This window comes from Rhinatrema bivittatum, chromosome 19 (genome assembly GCF_901001135.1).
Source record: "Rhinatrema bivittatum chromosome 19, aRhiBiv1.1, whole genome shotgun sequence".
In the NCBI taxonomy this organism is placed as follows: domain Eukaryota; kingdom Metazoa; phylum Chordata; class Amphibia; order Gymnophiona; family Rhinatrematidae; genus Rhinatrema; species Rhinatrema bivittatum.
In genome coordinates this window covers 32,210,145-32,229,639 of record NC_042633.1, presented here as the reverse complement: position 1 = coordinate 32,229,639, position 19,495 = coordinate 32,210,145, and the positions used below count along the sequence as shown (strand labels likewise).

The 19,495-nt window shown below is 54.0% G+C and overlaps 1 protein-coding gene across 7 annotated transcripts in view; it reads right to left on the bottom strand.

Annotated features, from left to right (window-relative positions):
- VARS2 (valyl-tRNA synthetase 2, mitochondrial) overlaps positions 1-19,495 on the bottom strand; it is a 42,481-nt gene that overhangs the window by 3,168 nt on the left and 19,818 nt on the right. Inside the window, exons 1-27 of one of the 7 annotated variants that reach the window (XM_029585210.1) lie at positions 19,357-19,480; positions 18,141-18,492; positions 17,690-17,774; positions 17,410-17,510; positions 10,962-11,083; positions 10,658-10,724; positions 10,457-10,554; positions 10,217-10,298; positions 9,808-9,927; positions 9,553-9,664; positions 9,115-9,203; positions 8,746-8,836; positions 8,136-8,263; positions 7,877-7,980; positions 7,684-7,765; positions 7,261-7,337; positions 7,041-7,128; positions 6,839-6,944; positions 6,542-6,612; positions 5,967-6,092; positions 5,584-5,688; positions 4,755-4,823; positions 4,270-4,348; positions 3,658-3,785; positions 3,410-3,562; positions 950-1,159; positions 330-441 (exon numbers count right to left, since the gene is read on the bottom strand). In XM_029585210.1, coding sequence (XP_029441070.1) covers positions 330-441; positions 950-1,159; positions 3,410-3,562; positions 3,658-3,785; positions 4,270-4,348; positions 4,755-4,823; positions 5,584-5,688; positions 5,967-6,092; positions 6,542-6,612; positions 6,839-6,944; positions 7,041-7,128; positions 7,261-7,337; positions 7,684-7,765; positions 7,877-7,980; positions 8,136-8,263; positions 8,746-8,836; positions 9,115-9,203; positions 9,553-9,664; positions 9,808-9,927; positions 10,217-10,298; positions 10,457-10,554; positions 10,658-10,724; positions 10,962-11,083; positions 17,410-17,510; positions 17,690-17,774; positions 18,141-18,350 — 2,815 coding nt within the window. In that variant the 5' untranslated portion in view covers positions 18,351-18,492; positions 19,357-19,480. Of the gene's footprint in view, positions 1-329; positions 442-949; positions 1,160-3,409; positions 3,563-3,657; positions 3,786-4,269; positions 4,349-4,754; positions 4,824-5,583; positions 5,689-5,966; positions 6,093-6,541; positions 6,613-6,838; positions 6,945-7,040; positions 7,129-7,260; positions 7,338-7,683; positions 7,766-7,876; positions 7,981-8,135; positions 8,264-8,745; positions 8,837-9,114; positions 9,204-9,552; positions 9,665-9,807; positions 9,928-10,216; positions 10,299-10,456; positions 10,555-10,657; positions 10,890-10,925; positions 11,084-17,409; positions 17,511-17,689; positions 17,775-18,140; positions 18,493-19,302; positions 19,481-19,495 lie in introns of those variants that run through there. The other 6 variants (XM_029585209.1, XM_029585208.1, XM_029585212.1 and 3 more) reach the window with 6 other exon arrangements.

The following is a 19,495-nucleotide window of genomic DNA, read 5'->3' as shown; positions in this document are numbered from 1 at the left end:
CGCGTCCCGCCAGGAGACGGCAAGGGACTGCGTGCAAAGAGCCGAGCGCCCCCTTTCAATACTTTATTTATTCGCTTTTATATGCCGACATGCGTGTTGACTTCATATCGGTTTACAAGGCAAATCAAAAATACAGACAAAATCCATTGGAAAAATACAATTTACAACAATTAAAAAAAAAACTTGGACTAAAATAATGTCAAACAACTTTAGGTAAAAAATAAATTCTTAATATCATTTACTCTAAAAAAAACAAAAAAACAAAAAAGAAACTCTAAATTCTAAGAACCGCCCTTAAAATTAGAATAAAAGTAAAATAAAATACTCACACGGTGGCCGTGCCTTCGTCAGCTGGAAGGTGACCCTCAGTGACCGCACCGCGCAGACCACTTCCTGTACCAGCTGGAAGTCGGCCTCCGACTCGGGGCTGCACCAATGGGCCTGCACCAACACAAAACACAAATCGTCAGGCACTCCCGGCACCACCGTCGTCAGCCCTTGCACAGTAAAGACGTTCGCCCCCTGCGTTCGCTTTTCTGAACCACTGCCCAGCACAGAGAGCCACGAGGGAGCTGCAGCTCAGCCAGGCCTGGCACGGGACCCGGAATTAAAGCTGCTTTCCCCCCCTCACGTCTGCTCCCCAGCCCTGCCGCTGACCCCCTCTCTCTCTCTCTCTCTCCGCCCGTGACCTCAGGGCGAGGGTCACTTGACTCCCTGTGCCTCAGCTGCAATCCCCGACTCTGTGCATGACCTCCAGGCGCCTAGGTTTATCTCCCTGCGCCTCAGATACTCACGCAGGACGGTAAGCTCTTTGGGGCAAGGGAATCGCTGTCTCTCTCTGTGCGTACATAATCGCGGCAGCACAATGGGAAAAATTGGTTCTTACCGGCTAACTTTCGTTCCGACCCCGGGTACGTACAGGGGAATGGGCTCTTCCAGGGATACTCACCAGCTGGCCGGGGCTGGGGTACTGCGCCACGCAGATGCTGGGGGTCGGCGGCCCACCCTGCCTGGGAAGGCGCTGCCACAGCTCCTCCGTGAGGTAGGGCATGAACGGGGAGAGCAGGCGCAGGCCGAGCTCCGCGCACCAGTACAGGACCTGCCGGGCCTCCTCCACCCGCGAGAGGTCGCCCCCCTGCAGCACCGGCTTCACCGATTCCTGGGAGCAGAGACGGCGAGAGGAAGGAAGGAGAGAGGAAAGATATCAAACCCCATTTCAGATGCTTCACAAAAAATAAAAAGAGGTAGACAAAATGAGAAATCCCTTTCCTGTGATCTCACGTCCTCTTTTCCCCCCTTTCCCCATTCCTTAACCTCCCCCTTTCTCAGTCCCTTCCGCTGGAAGAGACGATGCTCCGAACCCCTCAGCGGTTATCCTGGGCTTTATCCCGTCCCCAGCCCCGTTTAATGCTCACCTGGGCTCCCGCTGGCAGCCGGTGGCTTACGTTAAAGACCGGGATCAGCTCCCCGCTGCGGCCCAAGCCGAATCCCGACGGCTTTTTCCCCCCGCACAGCCTTCAGCTAAAATCCCGAGGAGTCCCTGGCACTGCGGCTCTCTCTCCCCCGCCCCCCCCTCGAAAAAATAATCCCCCTCTTCCGAAGACCTTAGGAGCGACACTGGACTTATTAAAATCTATCATGTCCGGCCCAGGACGCTCCGCTTTCTCCGAGCCCTGGAGCTGTGGCTCGGCTCTTGCATCAGTTGCAGGCTTTACTGGGTTGGGTTTTTTTTTTGGGGGGGGGGGGGGAGGGGAACAGGCAACCAACAAATCGGACTACTTAAAAATTCCTTAAATCGGGGAGGGCCCAAACGCAGCACTGAAAAGGGTAGCGGTGGCCGGCCTTTCGACGGCGTAAGAGAGGTGTCGCACGACTGCTCGCCCGCCCTGCGCACTTTATGCCGAGGCGAGATCTGACATTTTAACTGGTCTGGTTTTTTTGGTACGATTTTTAAATTTGGCCCGGGGCTACCCCCTAAATGCCCGGAGCGCCTTGCACGGTTACTCCCCCTGCCCCTGCCGGGTGCTCCCAGTCCTTTTAGATTCAGAAGGCCTGCATTAAATTATTTCTGTCAGAGAAATCTAGCCGAGGCCTGGCTTCTAGACCCTCTTTTTGGGAAAGATGCCCGATTTTCTGACCATCTTTAACCCCCCCCAAGATAAGACGGGACTAGTAGGTGGCTTGTTTTGGGATTTACCGTATTTTTCGCTCCATAAGACGCACTTTTTTTCCCCCAAAGGTGGGGGGAAAATGTATGTGCGTCTTATGGAGCGAATATAAAAAAAAAACCAAACAAAAATCTAACAAACACCCCCCCCCCCGACTCCCCCAAGACCTGCCGACTTAATTTCCTACAACCCCCCCCCAAGACCTGACAAATTAATTTCCTGCAACCCCCCACCCTCCTGACCCCCCCAAGACCTGCCAAACGTCCCTGGTGGTCCAGCGGGGGTCCGGGAATGATCTCCTGGGCGTGGGCCGTCGGCTGCCAGTAAACAAAATGGCGCCGACGGCCCTATGCCCTCACTATGTCACTGAGACCGACCGCTGCTATTGGTCGGTCTCAGTGACATAGTGAGGGCATAGGGCCGTCGGCGCCATTTTGTTTACTGGCAGCCGACGGCCTTATGCCCTCACTATGTCACTGAGACCGACCAATAGCAGCGGTCGGTCTCAGTGACATAGTGAGGGCATAGGGCCGTCGGCGCCATTTTGTTTACTGGCAGCCGACGGCTCACGCCCAGGAGATCGTTCCCGGACCGCTCCTGGACCCCCGCTGGACCACCAGGGACGTTTGGCAGGTCTTGGGGGGGTCAGGAGGGTGGGGGGTTGCAGGAAATTAATTCGGCAGGTCTTGGGGGGGTCAGGAGGGTGGGGGGTTGCAGGAAATTAATTCGGCAGGTCTTGGGGGGGTCAGGGGGGTGGAGGTTGTTAATTTAAAGGGTTGGGATGGGGGGGGGGGGGTTTTGGGGGTTCCCACAGAAAGAAAAATTTTCTGATCTGGGGAGTGGACCGAAATGGCCCTCCCCAGACCCGAAAACAAAATGGGGAGAAAAAAAAAAACTATGCACTCCCCTAATTTGCTCCATAAGACGCCCAAACGCAGAGCAGGTTTAGCACAATTTTTTTTTTTTTCAATTTTCCCCCTCTGAATCCTAGGTGCGTCTTATGGTCAGGTGCGTCTTATGGAGCGAAAAATACGGTATTTCATGCACACACTTTTTCTATTTTTTTTTTCTAATTCTGAGTTATGTTTGTTCATTTTATTTTTTTTTTTATGATTGTTGAATTTTAAAATTTAGATTGCGTGTTGTTATGTTGCTCTTCTATCGTAATCCGCCTTGATGCTAACCGCAGAAGGCAGGGGGGAATCAAATGCAAAGCCAAATGCAAAGCCAAATATTCTCACCAGGTACACATCACAGAAACTCTGCAGCCAGAATCCATGGATGGCAGAGGTGACCGCCTGGAGCTCGTACCCCTCGAAGTTTCGCCGACAGTCATCCACGGCACGGTGCAGGCGACTGCACACCCAGCGCTCCATGGGCGCCTCCGGGGACAGCTGGGGAGGGGGGGAAAAAAAAAAGAGAGAGCGTGCTCAGGAGACGCAAGCGTTTAGCACAGCGGCCTCTCACGATCGTGGCAGGGACGTCTCACCTTTTCCAGGGGCCGGGGGGAGAACCCGTCCTCCAGCGCCGCCAGGGTGAACCTCAGGGCATTCCAGACCTTGTTACAGAAGTGCCGGGCGCTCAGGACCCTGGCCACGTCCAGGTTGACATCATCACCTGGAAGAGGAACGCACAGGGACAAGTCGCAAAGGATTTCGTTTCCCCAGGCCTTTCAGGCTTTTAACTTTCTAATGGCATAGCCAATGGCTGCTTAAAGATGATACAAAAAACAAAACAAACACAAAAAAACCCCCCAAAAAAAACCAACACACAAAAAAACCCCAAAGAAAACAACACACAAAAAAAATAAAAATGAACATAAAAAAAAAAAAAAAGGTTTCATAGCATTGGGTTCTTCACATGGAAACCTTCCCAACTTCATCTCCGCGTCCCCGGCAGAATTTAACAGAAATCTTTGTGCGCAAGAAAACTGCTGAAAGGTTTTGTAAAACAGGAAAAAGAATCCTCCAACCCCCCCCCCTCACCCGGTCTAATAAATTTGGGAAATAAACAATCAGCGATGGGGAGACACGGGGAAAGAGCGGGAAACACATTCTTTTTATTTTGAAAGTTTTCGGCCTCTAACGGATCTCGCCCTTACCTTGGACCTTATAGGTGCAGAGGGCAAACCTCAGAGCGTCCGCCCCACACTCCGGTATCCCGGCTGGAAAATCCTTCCGCTGCAACGCAAGGAATTCCAGTGAGTGCACTTTATTTTATCACAGAGCCAAGGACTAGGATTACACCGGCACACGGCAAAGCGCAGAAGGAGCGCGTGAACTGAAAGGCGTTTTGCGAAGTTCCTTTATAAAAGTTGCTAATTTCGACCGATGATTATTATTTTTTTTTTTTTTTTTTTTTGTTCACCTTGCTTGGTCACTCTAGAGAGTAATTTGGCGCTGTTCTTAAGGTTTGGTTTAACTTAACCCTACCCCTAACCTCACTGAAAACCCTACTGCAGAAGTCAGGAAGGCAGCCCCCATTACAGATAATCCCCAAGGATGGAGCTCGGGGGGGGAGGGGGATTTATGCAGAAAAGAGGGAGAAAACAGAGAGAGAGAGAGAGAGAGAGAGAAGCAAACCCACTTGTCCCTTTTCAGCCACTGCGATTTCTCGCGGATCCAAGTTCCCGTCACGTAACTTCTCCTGCAGAGTCTGCAAAGAAAGCAGAGTTCAGTCTCTGCAGTCAAGGAAAGCTCTGCGTGGCGTCGGCGGCGCGCACGACATTCGATTGTACGCCTCTCACGCACCCGAGACACGCCGTCCGATCCCAGACTCTAGCCTCCGGGGGCGCATCCCGCAGCGCCAGGGGAGGTGGCACACTCCTCGCACCGAGGTCCCAGGGGCTCAACAGAAACCGGCTGCGCCAGTCCCGGCTTTTAAGTCCCCCCTGCATCCACGGGCTTGCGGTTCCTGGCTTCTGCTCGTGCGAGAAACCGGAATTATGAGCCCACCCCCCGTGGATGCAACGAGAACAAAACAGGCCCGGGCGCGTCCTCTTCCTGCAGCTGCCCAGACACAGATTAGGGGGGTGAAGTGGGTCCTGCCTGCCACAAAGCGCAGGGTGCACGGAGCTGTAATTCCTGCTTTTTCTTGGGAGCGCCGGCGCAGTGGTTAGAGCAGCGGGCGGGCACCCCTTGTGCCTTGGACAAGTCACTCCACACCCTCTAATGTCTCGGGTACCCCTCGGAGGGGGTCATGCATCAAAAGGTTTTTCTTCCATTCTGTGCCTACGGGACGGGGGGAACGGACACCACAACGCTTTGCGAAAGGGGGCCCTATGATCGGGGCACGGACCCGCCTGCCGTCGTACCCGAATCTGTAAAACTCATCCCGCGGCACAGACTCGGAAAGGCGCGTCGTTACAACTCCGAAGGGGAAATAAATCCGAGCCCCGGGCCGGCTCTGCGTGTACCTGCAGGGAGACCCCCGAGATCACATCCAGGGGGTCCACGATATTCCCCAGCGACTTGCTCATCTTCCTGCCGTGGGAGTCCCGGACCATGGAGTGCAGGAACACCTGGAGGGAGAGAAGGAGGGAGGTGGAAGGAGAAAAGCGGCCGAGCACTGAAGCTTCTGCCCCTCATTCCGGGTTTAGGAAGGATTACACCCAGGGTTCTAAGATTATACAATTATGACCCACTGGAAGGGATGGGATGGGGTGGGCAGGCCTGCCCAGCTCCGCGTGTGTGGTGTTTACATATCAGCATTTACGTTTTCCCCCCGACGCTGGATCCACCACCGAAGGGCTCCCCATGAGTCAGCTCTCCCTAATCAAAAAAAAAGCATTCTCTGTACCTGAGTGAAGGGTAACCGCCCTGTCAGCTGCTCCCCCAGCATCACCATCCGGGCCACCCAGAAAAAGATGAGGTCACTTCCTGTTTCCAGCAGGCTGTTGGGGTAGAACTCCCGCATGTCGAGCGTCTGCAGAGGGAAGGAAGGTGAGAGGGAGCATTACGGACCGAGACAGCTGCAGACCCAGGCCCCCAGCCCCGCCTCCGATCACATGACAGCCTATTGAAGGCACAGACTCCAATCCCACTGCTGCCACCAACTCTGGCTGCGCAACACCCTAATGCTGAAAGCACAGAGCTGGGATAGATCCGAGTCCCAATCCCACCGCTGCCAACTACTCTTCCCCTCTTTGTGAGACAAGCGCTACTAAGCAGCGCGGATCTTTGATCCTCAGAAAATGGATGGGATTTGGGGGCGTCTGCGGGGTTTTTGAAAGGTTAGCGGATGGTTCCCAAGGGACAGAGCGAGCAAGATCTCGTCGTCGTCGTAACGGTTGCACAGATGGATCTTTTGTTCTGGTGTCTCTAAGCGGGACACAGCCAGGGGGGGTGGAGGAGGAGACCTTGCTGAATACTCACCGCCTGAGGCCAGCCAAGCATCGCGAAGGGGAAAAGCCCGGAGGAGAACCAGGTATCCAGAACGTCTGTGTCTATTACAGGAGAGAGAGACAGCGTATTACAGGTATTCAGCAAGGGGAACATGAGTCTTGTCCTTAGTATAAAGTGATTTAGCACAGCTTGTGTATGAGGGACAGCAAGGGGAATGGGCGTTTCATCCTTTATATAAAGTGACAGGCTGTAACTCCTGCACGGGAGGAACAGAGAGAGAAGCTGGCGTTTCATCCTGAACGTAAACACGCGCAGGCCTCCGCGCACCTCTCACCAGCCTGACTTTCTCTTCCGACACCCCTTGTGCCTCTGCGGCCTTCCTCCGGGCCTCCTCCTCCGTCCTCCCCACGACCCACAGCGCCTCGCTCTCTTCCTGGAGGCGCAGGAGAGAGGAGAGAGAAAATTAAAAACCGGCAGCTCCGCGACAAAAAAATCAGCAAGACAGGACAACGAGCGGCGAGGCGCTCACCATCTCTGGGCCGCATGACGCCGGCGTCAAGGCCCGATAGGCCGGTATCCGGTGACCCCACCACAGCTGTCGGGAGACACACCAGTCACTAAAAGAAGTGAAAAAAAAAAAATATATATATATATATATATGTTTATTAAAAAAAGAAGACCTCACAAACGAAGGTCGGCATTTCCTGAGCACATTTAGGACACCTGCTCCTCTGCAGGACAGGTCTCACCTGATATTGCTAAGCCAGGCGCTCCAGGTCTTCTCATGAAAGCTGGGCACGAGCTTCAGCCTCCCAGAATCCACAGCCTGCAAGTGGTTAAAGAGAAAAAAGACAGGATTTCCAACCGTACCTCCCACAAGCCACTGGAAAATTTAAGCAAATTATACTTGATAGGGGCTTGGGATAGGATTTGTGATCACACAGAGTGTTGGTGGCAGAGATGGGATTAGAGCCTGGGTCTGCAGGCATCCGAGCCCCGATGTCTTTTATACAGGTAACTGCCCCTTTGGAATTTCTGCATTACTGTAAAACGCAATCCGTGTGACTAATCTGTCTGAAAACTAGTGATGAAAAAAAAACAAAACCCAGAACGCTCCAGGCTATCACATGCTGCCAGCTGGAGCTTGGACTCTCAGCCCCCCAGCATCTCACCTCCAGGGCTCTGCGGGCCATCCCCTCACAGCGAACAAACCACTGACTCTTCAGCAGATACTCAATCACGTCCCCAGAGCGGCTGCGGGGGGAAAAAAAAAGAGAGAGAGAACGGCGGCAGTGAATGACGAGCGCTCGCAGGCTGGCGGTGCTTTGGAGGTTGCGAGGGGGGGGGGGAGGAGTCTCCTGTCACCTGCACAGGGGAAGCAGCATGGGGTGGTCTCGCCTCCCTCGATACAGGCCCTTCTCCCTCAGCGCTGAAATCACTTTCTCCCGGGCCAGGAACCGCTTCACACCCTACAAAAGGAGGTGGCATGGAACGAGAATAGACAAGAGTGAGACACGGGGGACGATCAAGGGGCAGACAGCAAGACAGACAGCACGGGCAAAGAGGCGTAGAGGACGCGAGGGGGGGAAAGGCGTGTCCGAACTCCTGAAGGGACGGCTCTGACCTGCAGCCACTCCCCGCACTCCTCCGTCATTGCTCCGTCCTCTCCGATCACCGAGACCAGCGGCAGGCCGTGGGCGGCTCCCAGCTCATGGTCCACAGGGCTGTGTGCTGGGGTGACCTTCACAGCACCTGCGGGCGGGGAGGGGGGAGACGGGCATAAACTTTCAGTAAAAATCCCCACACTGGTTGCAGAAGAAATCCCTGGAAAACAGACTTGCAGCTTGCGGGTTAGAAACTGAATCCTTTGCACGCCCACAACAGAGCGGCAACAGACTGCGAAGCTAAGGATGTGCTTTTTTTTTTTTCAGTACGTAATTAACCAACATTACGTCTTTCCTGCTGTTCTGCGGCGTCCACCCAGCAGCGGCTGATGAGAAACACAGAAAGACGCAGCGGAACGTGCTTGCTCGGAGCACGAATGAGAGAAACACGGACCGAACTCCTACACGAACGCAGAATGAGTTGCGGGTGGGCAGGAGACGAGACGGCTGCCGGTGCCGCTCTGCAGTACCCGAGTGCGGAGAGCACAGGACGAACTGACACCCCCCTCGCCCCCCCACGAGAACCGCCCCTGGAGGCCGAGGGCCCGGCGAACCGCACGCTTCCCTTACCGGTTCCGAGGCTCGGATCCACCCGAGGGTCGGCGATCACAGGCATCAGGCGGTTCAAGAACGGGTGCTGGAGGCGCTTCCCGTGGAACGCCTGGACACGCCAAAACAGAAAACAGGTCAGGGGGAAAAGAAAGAAAAAAAAACAAACCAAAAAGTAAAATAAGATGACGACATGTCAATGGAACCCCCGCCGCGATAGGAGAAAACGTCCACCGCGAAATCTACCAGCGCCTTATCAAAATGTGGGGGAGGAATAAAAGAAAAAAAAAAAAAAAAAAAAGAATTAAGGCGGTGATCCAAAAGAAACCGGCGGATAATCCGAAGCCCCGAGCTGGGCCGGGCCAGTCGGACGCCGGCGTTCTCTCTTACCAGATAGCGGGGGTCCTCGGGGTGAACGGCCACCGCCGTGTCTCCCAGCATGGTCTCCGGGCGCGTGGTGGCCACAGGGATCTCAGCGCCTGCACGAAATCATTAGAACGGATGCAGAGTGAGAGAGAGAGAGAGAGAGAAATCCTAAAAGAGGGATCAGGCTCATTTCCAGGAAGAGAAGATGTTTCTGAGGGATAGGTTTCCTGCTCTCTCTCTTTTTTTTTTTTTTTTAAATCGCCGTCTGTTTCTGGACCCCAGTTCCCCACCCCTTATAACCAATTTCTGGTTTATTGATCCCATGACCAGAACACACACACTCTTCTTTGGAGCACTGGCACCACCTAGTGGTCATTATGTGAGCTGCAGTTTACTCTTCCCTCGGCAGTTCCTGTATCTCTGGTTATTGCCCCTGCAGGCCCATTTTAAAAAGGCACTCACCCTCCTCTCCTTCCACTCTGTAGGCGAAAGTCACCAGCTCTCCGAAAGGGATCTTCTCCTGGTATCCCGGCACCGAGAGGTAGGTCCTGCCGCTGAGCTGCTTGCTATCCACCTACAGGCGAGAGAGAGAGCAGGACAGTTGAGAGAGACCAACCCGTCAAGACGCACAGCGCCCCAGACTCGCGACAGCAGCTCGAGGCCTCCGGCAAAAGCGCCCCCCCCCCCCCAAAAAAAAACGGGGGCCCAAGCCCGCACCTCGATGTCTGAAATCGCCGACCTCAGCGTGCAGGACCAGTTCACAAGTCTCCGCCGCCGGTACACCAGTCCGTCCTCGTGCAGTCGCACGAACGCCTCGGTCACTGCCGTGGAGAACCCCTGCAGAGGAGAGGGAGAAGGGGGAAATTGGGAGTCAAGCGAGGCTTCCGGGCTAGCCCTGCCGATTATTCTGAAGCCCGGGTTTCGGATCCGGGCCGGAAAACAGGAGCGCCAAGCCCGCAGGTGGCGTTTCTGGCCCGGCTCTGAAAAAGAGGATTCAATCTCTCGCAACTTCTGAAAGAAGAAAAAAAAAAAAAATGTGCGAAAGCTTGCAAGGGACTTTTACCGCTAAGTTCAGGTGCAGCCTTTATGGATAAAAGGGGCGAGGGCTGAGCCCTCCGGCACTTACACTGTCCATGGTGAAGCGGGCGCGCTCCCACTCCAGGGAAGCCCCCAGGGTCCGCAGCTGGTGGAAGATCTCCTCACCTTTCCTTAGCACGGAGAAACAAAAGAGAGAGACGAGTTACAGATCAGAGAGGGAAAGATGGGGATGGGGAGGAAGAGAGAGTTCCCCGCGCGTCCCCAGATCAGTCCAGACTCCTGGGTTACTTCCCCTCCTCACCACACACAAACTATAAATACGACTCACTCCTCCTTCCATCTCCAGACCTCATGTAGGAAGCTCTCCCGGCCCAGGTCCCAGCGCAGGATCCGGCGATCCCTCCACAGCTGCTTCTCCACCACGGCCTGAGAAGAGAGCACACGCAAAGACAGGCGAGAGCCTCACGTGCCTTCCCGTCGCTCCCTCCCCGCCCTGGGCAGAGCGTGAGGCTCTCTTCCGCCGACTCACCTGCGTGGCAATCCCGGCGTGGTCGGAACCCGGGACCCACAGCACCTTCCAGCCCTGCATCCTCCTCCTGTTGGGGAGCAGGACACAGCATGTCACCATCTCCTCCCCTCTGCCAACGCTGCACCCTCCTTCTTGCGGAAAAGAGCGAAGTCTGCCTTCGGTCATCAAATTAATACCCTGACTGGGGCACGCGGAATCCAGGGAGCGGGAAAGCTCCACCCTCGTTTCGTGCCTGCCGGCGCCAGCTAAGAATTAACCCACAGGAAGCCTGCACCGTCCCATTCCCCCCCCGCCCCTTGCTCACCAGCGCACCAGCGAATCCTCCACAGCAACAGTGAGGGCGTGGCCAAGGTGCAGGGACCCTGTGACATTCGGGGGCGGGATACACAGCGCAAAGGTCCCGTGGCGTGCATGGGGGAGCCTGCTCTGTGAGGGAGAAGGAAAAACACAGCCTAGAAAGCGAATTGATTTCCTTAGCAAATCCTTTTAAGAGTCCGCCGACCGGGGATCACAATCGGGGTTGATGCACCTCTGAATTCGGCCTTCCACAGAACACAGCCCGGGATGGGAAGCGTGAGAGGGTAACGCAGGAGCAAGCCATGTCAGACCCCCTGGAACGAACCCTTACAGGAAGTTCATTTAACTATGAACTTTTTGTGCTGTTCAACTCAGGGGCTGCGCCAATGCAACCATCTGTTTATTGGCGGGCACAACGCCGTCTGCCAATATTCAATCAGGTGGGGACTGGGGGCAACGTGGAGTGCGGCCTGACACTTACTCTATTGAAAATGACCTCGAGCCGACTAGTCAGAGGTCATTTTCAAATGGATCAGATATGAAAAGAGCTGGAAAATTCACGCCACCTCCTTGCTTGGCTGTGAATTTCTTTTGTTTTGGCAGATTTCAAAACTGACAGAGGAAAATTGGTTCTTACCTGCTAATTTTCGTTCCTGTAGTACCACGGATCAGTCCAGGACAGCTGCGTTTTGCCTCCCCTCCAGCAGATGGAGACAGAGAAGTTTTTACGGACTCCATCCTATACCCCTGTCAGTATTACACTGTACCTAAGCAGAAAATATATAAACCATAACTTCAACAACAATAACCTCCCTCCGAAGAGCAGAGGGAATGAAAAACCTGAAACTCAATGAATGAATGAAATCATGCCCATAATCTGACCCTGAAAAGGGGGGCATTTACGTAAAGTTGCCAGAAAAGTTGGGATCAGCTACCGGCTGAGCGGACTCTCCATATTCCCCCGGGCGGGTGTCTGGACTGATCCGTGGTACTACAGGAACGAAAATTATCAGGTAAGAAACTAATTTTCCTTTCCCTGTACGTACCCGAATCAGTCCAGACTGCTGGGATGTACCAAAGCTTTCTTATCCAGGGTGGGACTGAGAGAGTCCCGCTCGGAGCACACTGGCCCCAAAGGAACCGGGCTCTGGGGCCCGGACATCCAGACGATAATGTCTGGCAAAGGTATGCGGAGACTGCCAGGTAGCCGCCCTACAAATTTCTTGTGGCGACACCTGCTGACACTCCATCCACGAAGCCGCTTGCGACCGAGTAGAATGAGCCTTAAGCCCAGACGGAAGTGGATGGCCCTGAACCAGGTATGCCGAGACAATAGCGTCCTTTAACCAGCGAGCGATCGTGGCTCTGGAAGCCTTCTGACCCTTCCTGGGACTACTCCACAGCACGAAGAGATGGTCTGAGAGATGGAAACTATTTGTAACTCCAAGTACCGCAACAATATCCTCTTTACATCCAACTTCCGCAACTCTCTAGATTCTGGAGTAGAAGAATCTAGTCCCACTGACTGGTTCACATGAAAAGAGGACACTACCTTCAGGAGAAAGGAGAGAACTGTTCTCAAGGAGACTCCTGCTTCAGAAATCCGTAAGAATGGCTTCCTACAAGAGGTATATAAAAATATCCAAATAAATAAATAAATAAGGCCTGCAGTTCGGAAACCCGCCTTGCGGATGAAATGGCCACCAGAAAAACAGCCTTCAACGTCAGATCCTTCAGGGTCGCTCGTTTCAACGGCTCAAATGGAGCACCACCAAGGGCGCGGAGAACCAAATTTAGCTTCCACGAGGGGCAAGGAGTCCGGACCGGGGGACGCAGATGCTTAGCTCCTTTCAGAAACCAAGACACATCAGGATGAGAGGCTAGCGCCATCCCCTGCACCTTTCCACGAAAAGAGCCAAAGGCTGCCACCTGGACCCTCAGGGAGTTAAATGCCAATCCCTTGGCCAAACCGGCCTGCAAGAAATCCAGCACGTCCGGAACCGAAGCCCTGGTCGGCTGCACTCTGCACTCTATACACCAGGATTCAAATACTCGCCAATTCCAACACCCGCCCTAGAAGTAGAAATCTTACGGGATTGTAAGAGCATTGTTACCACCGAATCTGAGTAACCCTTACTCCTCAATCTCTGCCTTTCAAAAGCCATGCCACTAGACAAAAGCGATCTGCCTCTCTGAAACAAACGGGACCCTGATGTAGGAGATCCGGAGATGGAGGAAACCGCAGCGGACCGTTCACCACTAGATTCAGGAAGTCTGCAAACCACAGGCGTCTCGGCCACTTTGGTGCCACCAGAATCGTCAAATAGAGGTTCATCCTGTCAGGGTGAAGGACCTTGCCGATCAACAGCCACAGCGGGAAGACATACAACAGGATGTCCCTTGGCCAGGGAAGAACCAGAGCGTCTCCCTTCAGCGGCTGGGGGCATTGCGGTAAGTCGCCATCAGATCCATGGCCGGTCTGGACCACCGGTCGCACAGAAGATGAAAGGTCTCTTCGGAGAGCTCCCACTCCCCCGGATCCAACTGGTGGTGGCTGAGAAAATCCACTTGAACACTGTCCACTCTGGCAATGTGGGATGCCACTATACGGTAGAGATGGTGATCTGCCCAAGGAGATTAAGAGTCTAGCTTCTGTCGCTACTGGACGACTCCTGGTTCCCCACTGATGATTGATGTAAACCACCTTCATCGCATTGTCGGATAGGATCCTCACAGATCTCCCCTCGACTAAAGGAAGGAGTGCGTGGAGCGCCAACTGGACTGCTCTGGTCTCTAGCCGATTGATAGACCAAGAGAACTCTGTCCTCGTCCACTGTCCCTGCACCGCTGTCCCTTGACAAACAGCTCCCCAGCCAGAGAGGCTGGCATCGGTGGTCACCACCTTCCATGCTGGAATTTCCAAATTGACCCCCCGGCGTAAGTGATGCAGGGAAAGCCTCCAAAGACTGGCACATGCCAAATCCGTCAGTGGCAGGAGAACCTGAAATCGCTGGGAAAGAGGGTTCCGCCGAGAAAGCAAAGCTGACTGAAGAGGACGCATATGTGCAAAGGCCCACGGCACCAGGTCGAGAGTGGAAGCCATCGAACCCAGGACCTGCAAATAATCCCAGGCCCTGGGACAAGACATGACCCACAATGACTCCACCTGAGAGATAAGCTTGGATAGCCACTCTGTTAGAAAAACCTTCCCCAAGACGGTGTCGAACCGAGCGCCCAAAAACTCCAATGAGTGGGAAGGTTCCAGGTGACTCTTCTCGAGGTTGACCACCCAACCCAGAGAGCTCAACAACTGTAGCACCCTTTGAACCGCTGCCAGGCAGAGATGCTCCAATTTTGCCCAAATCAGCCCGTCCTCCAAGTAGGGATGTACCTTTGTGCAGGGCCGCTGCCACCACCACAACTTTGGTGAATACCCTGGGCGCCGTTGCCAGATCGAATGGAAGCGAGCAAAACTGGAAATGGTGCCCCAAGATCATGAACCTCAGATACTTCTGATGATCCAGCAGTATCGGTATGTGCAGGTAAGTTTCCATCAGATCCAGGGACACCAAGAACTCTCCCCTGTGAACTGATGCTATTACTGAGCGAAGAGTTTCCATCCGAAACCGAGGCACCTTTAGGACGCGATTGACTCTTTTTAAATCGAGGATGGGATGGAAAGTTCCCTCCTTCTTGGGCATCACGAAGTAGGTGGAGCATCATCCTCGCCTGAGCTCTCCATCGGGCACTGGCACTATGGCGCCCAGATCCTGTAAGCGCTGCAGAGTGTTTTGCACCGCCCAGGCGAGCAAAATCTAAAATGTAGCCGTGCTCTATTATGCTGAGGACCCATTGATCCGTTGGCACACTCCTCTAGGAACAGGGATAACCTTCCCCCTATCCTTGGAAAGGAAGAATGGACCGGCCTCGCTTCATTGCGCGGTCTTGGTTCCCCCATGCGAACGAGGAACTCCATCTCTTGCGGGACGACGTCCTCGAAACGACTGATTCCAAGACGTTTGGCGACCGGTACCTTGTCGAAAGGAAGATCCGGTGGACCGGGAGGCGTGAAAATGGCAATTCCCCTGAAATCTCGACCGCTGAGGGAAGGATCCTCTCGATCTGGGTCTATCCTCCGGCAACATATGGACCTTGTTCTCTCCCAGAGACTTAATCATGTCCTCCAGCTGTTGCCCAAATAGCAGCTTGCCCTTGAAGAGTAAGGAACCCAACTGCAGCCCAATGCCTAAGCCAGAGAATCCTGCGAGCGGAGACAGCCAAAACCATGGTCCTCCCTGAAGTCCGCAACAGATCATACAGCACGTCCGCACTGTACGCCACCGCCGCCTCTATACGGCCGGCTCGCACCGCTTCCGCGTCGGAGAGGGATGAGACTGGCTCGCAGCACAAAACTGCTGCATATAGCAGCTCGGACTCCCAGAGCCGACACCTCGAATATCTTCTTCGGCTGCAACTCCAATTTCCGATTCTGCAAATTTTTCAGGGCAGTGGCTCCCGTGACTGGGATAGTTGTCTTCTTAGTCACAGCTGAAACTGCGACATCCACCTTTGGGACCTTGAGCATCTCCAGCGCCTCCTCCGGAAGTGGGTACAGTTTGTCCATAGCTCGACCCACCTTCAAACCATTCCTTGAACAAGAGATCTGTAACTGACATATGAAAAGGAAAGGAACGAGCTGGGCCCCTGAGCCCCACCATCACCGGATCCATGGCCCCAAACGCGAATCCTCTGGAGGCATGTCGATGCCCGGCTCCTCCATAATAGCTGGGATAAGGGGACCCAGTTCATCCTTCCAGAACAAGCGCACCACCTTTGGGTCATCGTCCTCTACCATAGGCAAGCTCGCCTGCTTGGCTGGTTGCAGAGGAGGATCTGGATCCATATCAGCCCCTCCCCCGGGGCCTGCGGAGAAGAACGTCCGTCATCCGAAGTGTCTGGCTCTGAGCTGTCCCCCGGAGAGGAAAGAGACCGGAGAGGGCGCTTTGACATGGGACCCTCCATTCCGCCGGGTGATTTGGAGGGCTTATGGGAAGTAGGACCGCTCCTGGCCCCTGCTGGCAATGGGGGCCGACGTGGGACCTTGTGACGATGCCCCCTGACAATCTTAAGGGCCTTAAAGACCTTGTGCATGAACCACACAAACTCCAAGGAGAATGAGGAGGAAGATCCATCAGAGTCCTGTTCCTGCCCCTCCTCTGAAGAATCGCCGTGCCCCGCTAGCAATCCGCTCCCACCAGGAGCAGCAGGCCTAGGGGAAAGAGGCGGTGGGGAGATCCTTTCCTCCAGCACTGCCTTCTCTTGATCCCTGAAAGTCTGCAGCAAGGCCTCGGTCCTGGCGCTGAGGCGAAAAAGATCCAGGGGCCGATGCTGCCGATCGGGCCTCTCAGGCTCCCGGCGCGACCTGGAGCCATCTCCTGCCGGCTTGTGCTGAATTGGCTGCTTTGAAGGCCCTTCTCGGCCTGACAAGCAGTCTGTGCAGATTCCAGCACGCGAAAGGCGCGTGCCCGCGCTTCCGCAGGCCGCACCACGAGGCATGATCCCCGGCCTCGATTAGCTGCAAATCCAAAAAAAGAACTGTGGCGCCAAACGGCTTCCCCAGGATCGAAACGGTGAAAAACAGTGTCGGAAAGGAGAACACCTGGAGTGACCGCTAGGCCAGGGAAAGTGAAAAGAAATACCTGCATTTTTTTTTTTTTTGGCTTGTCAGAGCGGTCCTGCAGAGAGCGAGTGAGCCGGGACCCCCCAGTATCACTCTCAGCCCTCCAGCAGCTTCAGGGTTCCCAACCCTCTGCTCTAAAAGCCTCGACTACCAGGGGGGGATGGTCCCACCAGGACCTAACGACCTCCTGGGAGGCTAAACAGGCACCCGCCTGTCTGTTCTTGGAGATCACTGTTTTGGTTTTTTTTTGGGGGGGGTGTTAACTTCTACCAACACAACTCTCACTACCTCTCTACCAGAAAATCAACTTCCACCAAACAAAATTCTAACAGCTAGTCCAGACTAAAGGTTTTGCACCTCCACCATCTGCTGGAGACAGAGAAATACTGACAGACTCTAGGTGGCACCTCAGGGGTATAGGACAGAGTCTGTCTCCGTCTGCTGGAGGGGAGGCAAAACCCAGCTGTCCTGGACTGATCCGTGGTACTTACGGGGAACAGCTGTCACGCATACACATACACTGATTCTATTCTGTTAGCGTTAACTGCAGTAAATATAAAACACAGTAGGAGCTTTCTCTTCCAGTGTCACTGTGCAGTGTCCAAAGTGCAAATTTTAAAAAAAGGATTTGTTTAAATGAGTAAACTTATCAGATCTGTCGGGAACCACAGAGAAGAAACATACATACGTTACCCAACAAGGGGGAGTTATAAATCGGGGTGTTTACCATAGGAGACAGAGGAGTTGTCAAGATTATTTGAGAAGATGTCTGTACCTGATATTCAGGTTTGAAGAAGCCCTGCTTCACCCACCAGGGGTACCAAGCTGCCTCAACATAGCGGGGACTGTACGAGGCGGGCAGGGGAGCCGAGGTATCTGTGTAACATGAGAGATAAAGAGACATGCTGTCACACGGGAGCACCACCTCCCTCCTTCTGGAGTCACGGGGATCCGACACTCTGGCTTCTGGCTTTGTCTTTAGGATCTGAACATCCTAGGCCAGGGAATGAGGGAGAGGGAGGGAGGAGTGGGAATTTCAAGGGAGGGGAGAATACCTTTCCTCTGCCCTGGCTCAGTTGGGATCTCATACAGCACCACCTCCTTCTCTGCCCAGGCCTTCCCCTGCCTCGCGGACAACTGCTGAAAGAAACAGAGAGGATGCTGGGATAGGGCATGGCCAAGAGTTCCTCATCTGCCCCAGCCATGGAAACCATCAGGCACAGCCTCCCTTCCCACTCCTTTTACCCAAACTGGTTCTCACCAGAAAGCCATCAGGCACAACCTCTCACCTTTCCCGCATCCCCCCTCGTCTAACTCTCATCAGGGAACCATTATGTACAGCTTCTCTCCTCACTCCTTCCCACATATGGCTCTCATCACAGAGTCATTGCATGCAAACTCTCTCCTCGCTCCTTCCACATCCAGATCTCATCCAGGGAAGGGGGGGTCATCGCATCACTCTCCCCCATGCAGCTTTCATCTGGAAGCCATCACACTCTCTCTCACCTCTTGACTCCTGGCGATCTTGGCTTCTAGGGATTTCCGCTTCTCCCTCTGTCGCTTCTCCTTCTCAGCTTTATTCTTCTGCTGCAGCAAAACGACACCTCCTATGGAGCCAGCCTGATCCCTGGGGGCCCCCGAGCTGCAGCTCCTTCCTTGCAGGGGAAGCCGAAGCGAGCTCCAGACTCCAGCAGGGCCAGAAACTAAACGAGACATCTCTAGGTGGATGCCAAAGAGAGGCTTTTAAACAAACAACATCTTGCTGATCTATTTCCTTCACTCATCTCCAAACTTGCTACACTGAGGCTTCAAAGAGTGTCAATCTTGGGGATCTTTGAATGTCACCACTGACAGCAGCCTGAGGACAGACAACAACAAAAAAAAGAAAACAGAATTAACAACAGGAGGCCAGTCCAAAAATCTAGTTAGTGCAGAGTGATACTGGAGAACAAAGCCCAGGATGTGCTTTTTCTGTAACTGAATGTCCCTATGTAAACTGCAATATATAAGATGATAGTGCCAGGGGCAGCCATACACACACCAGAAGGACAGTCAGCTACAGAAAGACATTCTGAACTTTGAGCTCCAATGTCACTCTGCAGTAACAGAGTATAAACTGCAGCAACCTAGGGTCAGCCCCACTGTGCACCACCATGATGTGAGCCTGATTCTCAGGCCAGGCCTCCATTGCCCCCTGACCAGCCAGAGCTGGACATCCTGACTACAAGAAGGGGCTAGGAAGTTTCAGACATTGCTTAATGGCAACATATGCTAGTCACTATTGATGGGTCTTAGCCATGGAGCTCTGGTGTGTCAGCCCAGCTGTGCACTGTCACTGCCATAGCTGGGCCGAGCTGGGGGGGGGGGGGGGAAGGGTTTATAAAAATTTACTCCAGCACATCCCAGCGACCAGTTTGGGTTTATTCAACCAGAGAGACTTTATAAGACCAAAACCCCCACCCTCCCCTGACATTTGTGCCCGTTTGACCACCCACCAAAGTGCATTTTGGAACTTGGGAGTTTTGGGGTGGGGAAGGAGCAACACTACAACTCCCAATGTGCACAACAATCTTTCCCAAGCTCTGGCCAGGATGAAGGTAAATACAGGATTCCTCCCGGCTTGGGAATATTACGTCTGGGGACAAAAGAATCCTCCTTCCACCCTCACCGACTAGGCACAGCCAGGCTACGAAGCATCCCAGAACGCACGCTGCTCACTCACTCACTTCCGGCTTCCGCTCCATTTCTATAGCACTAGCCGGGGGGGGGGGGGGGGGGTAGCAGGGGTTTGCGGCGTCACAGAGCCGAAGGCGGTGCCTCGTTCCAAGCCTCGCTCTGGCTAAGAAATCCATTCTCCGGGA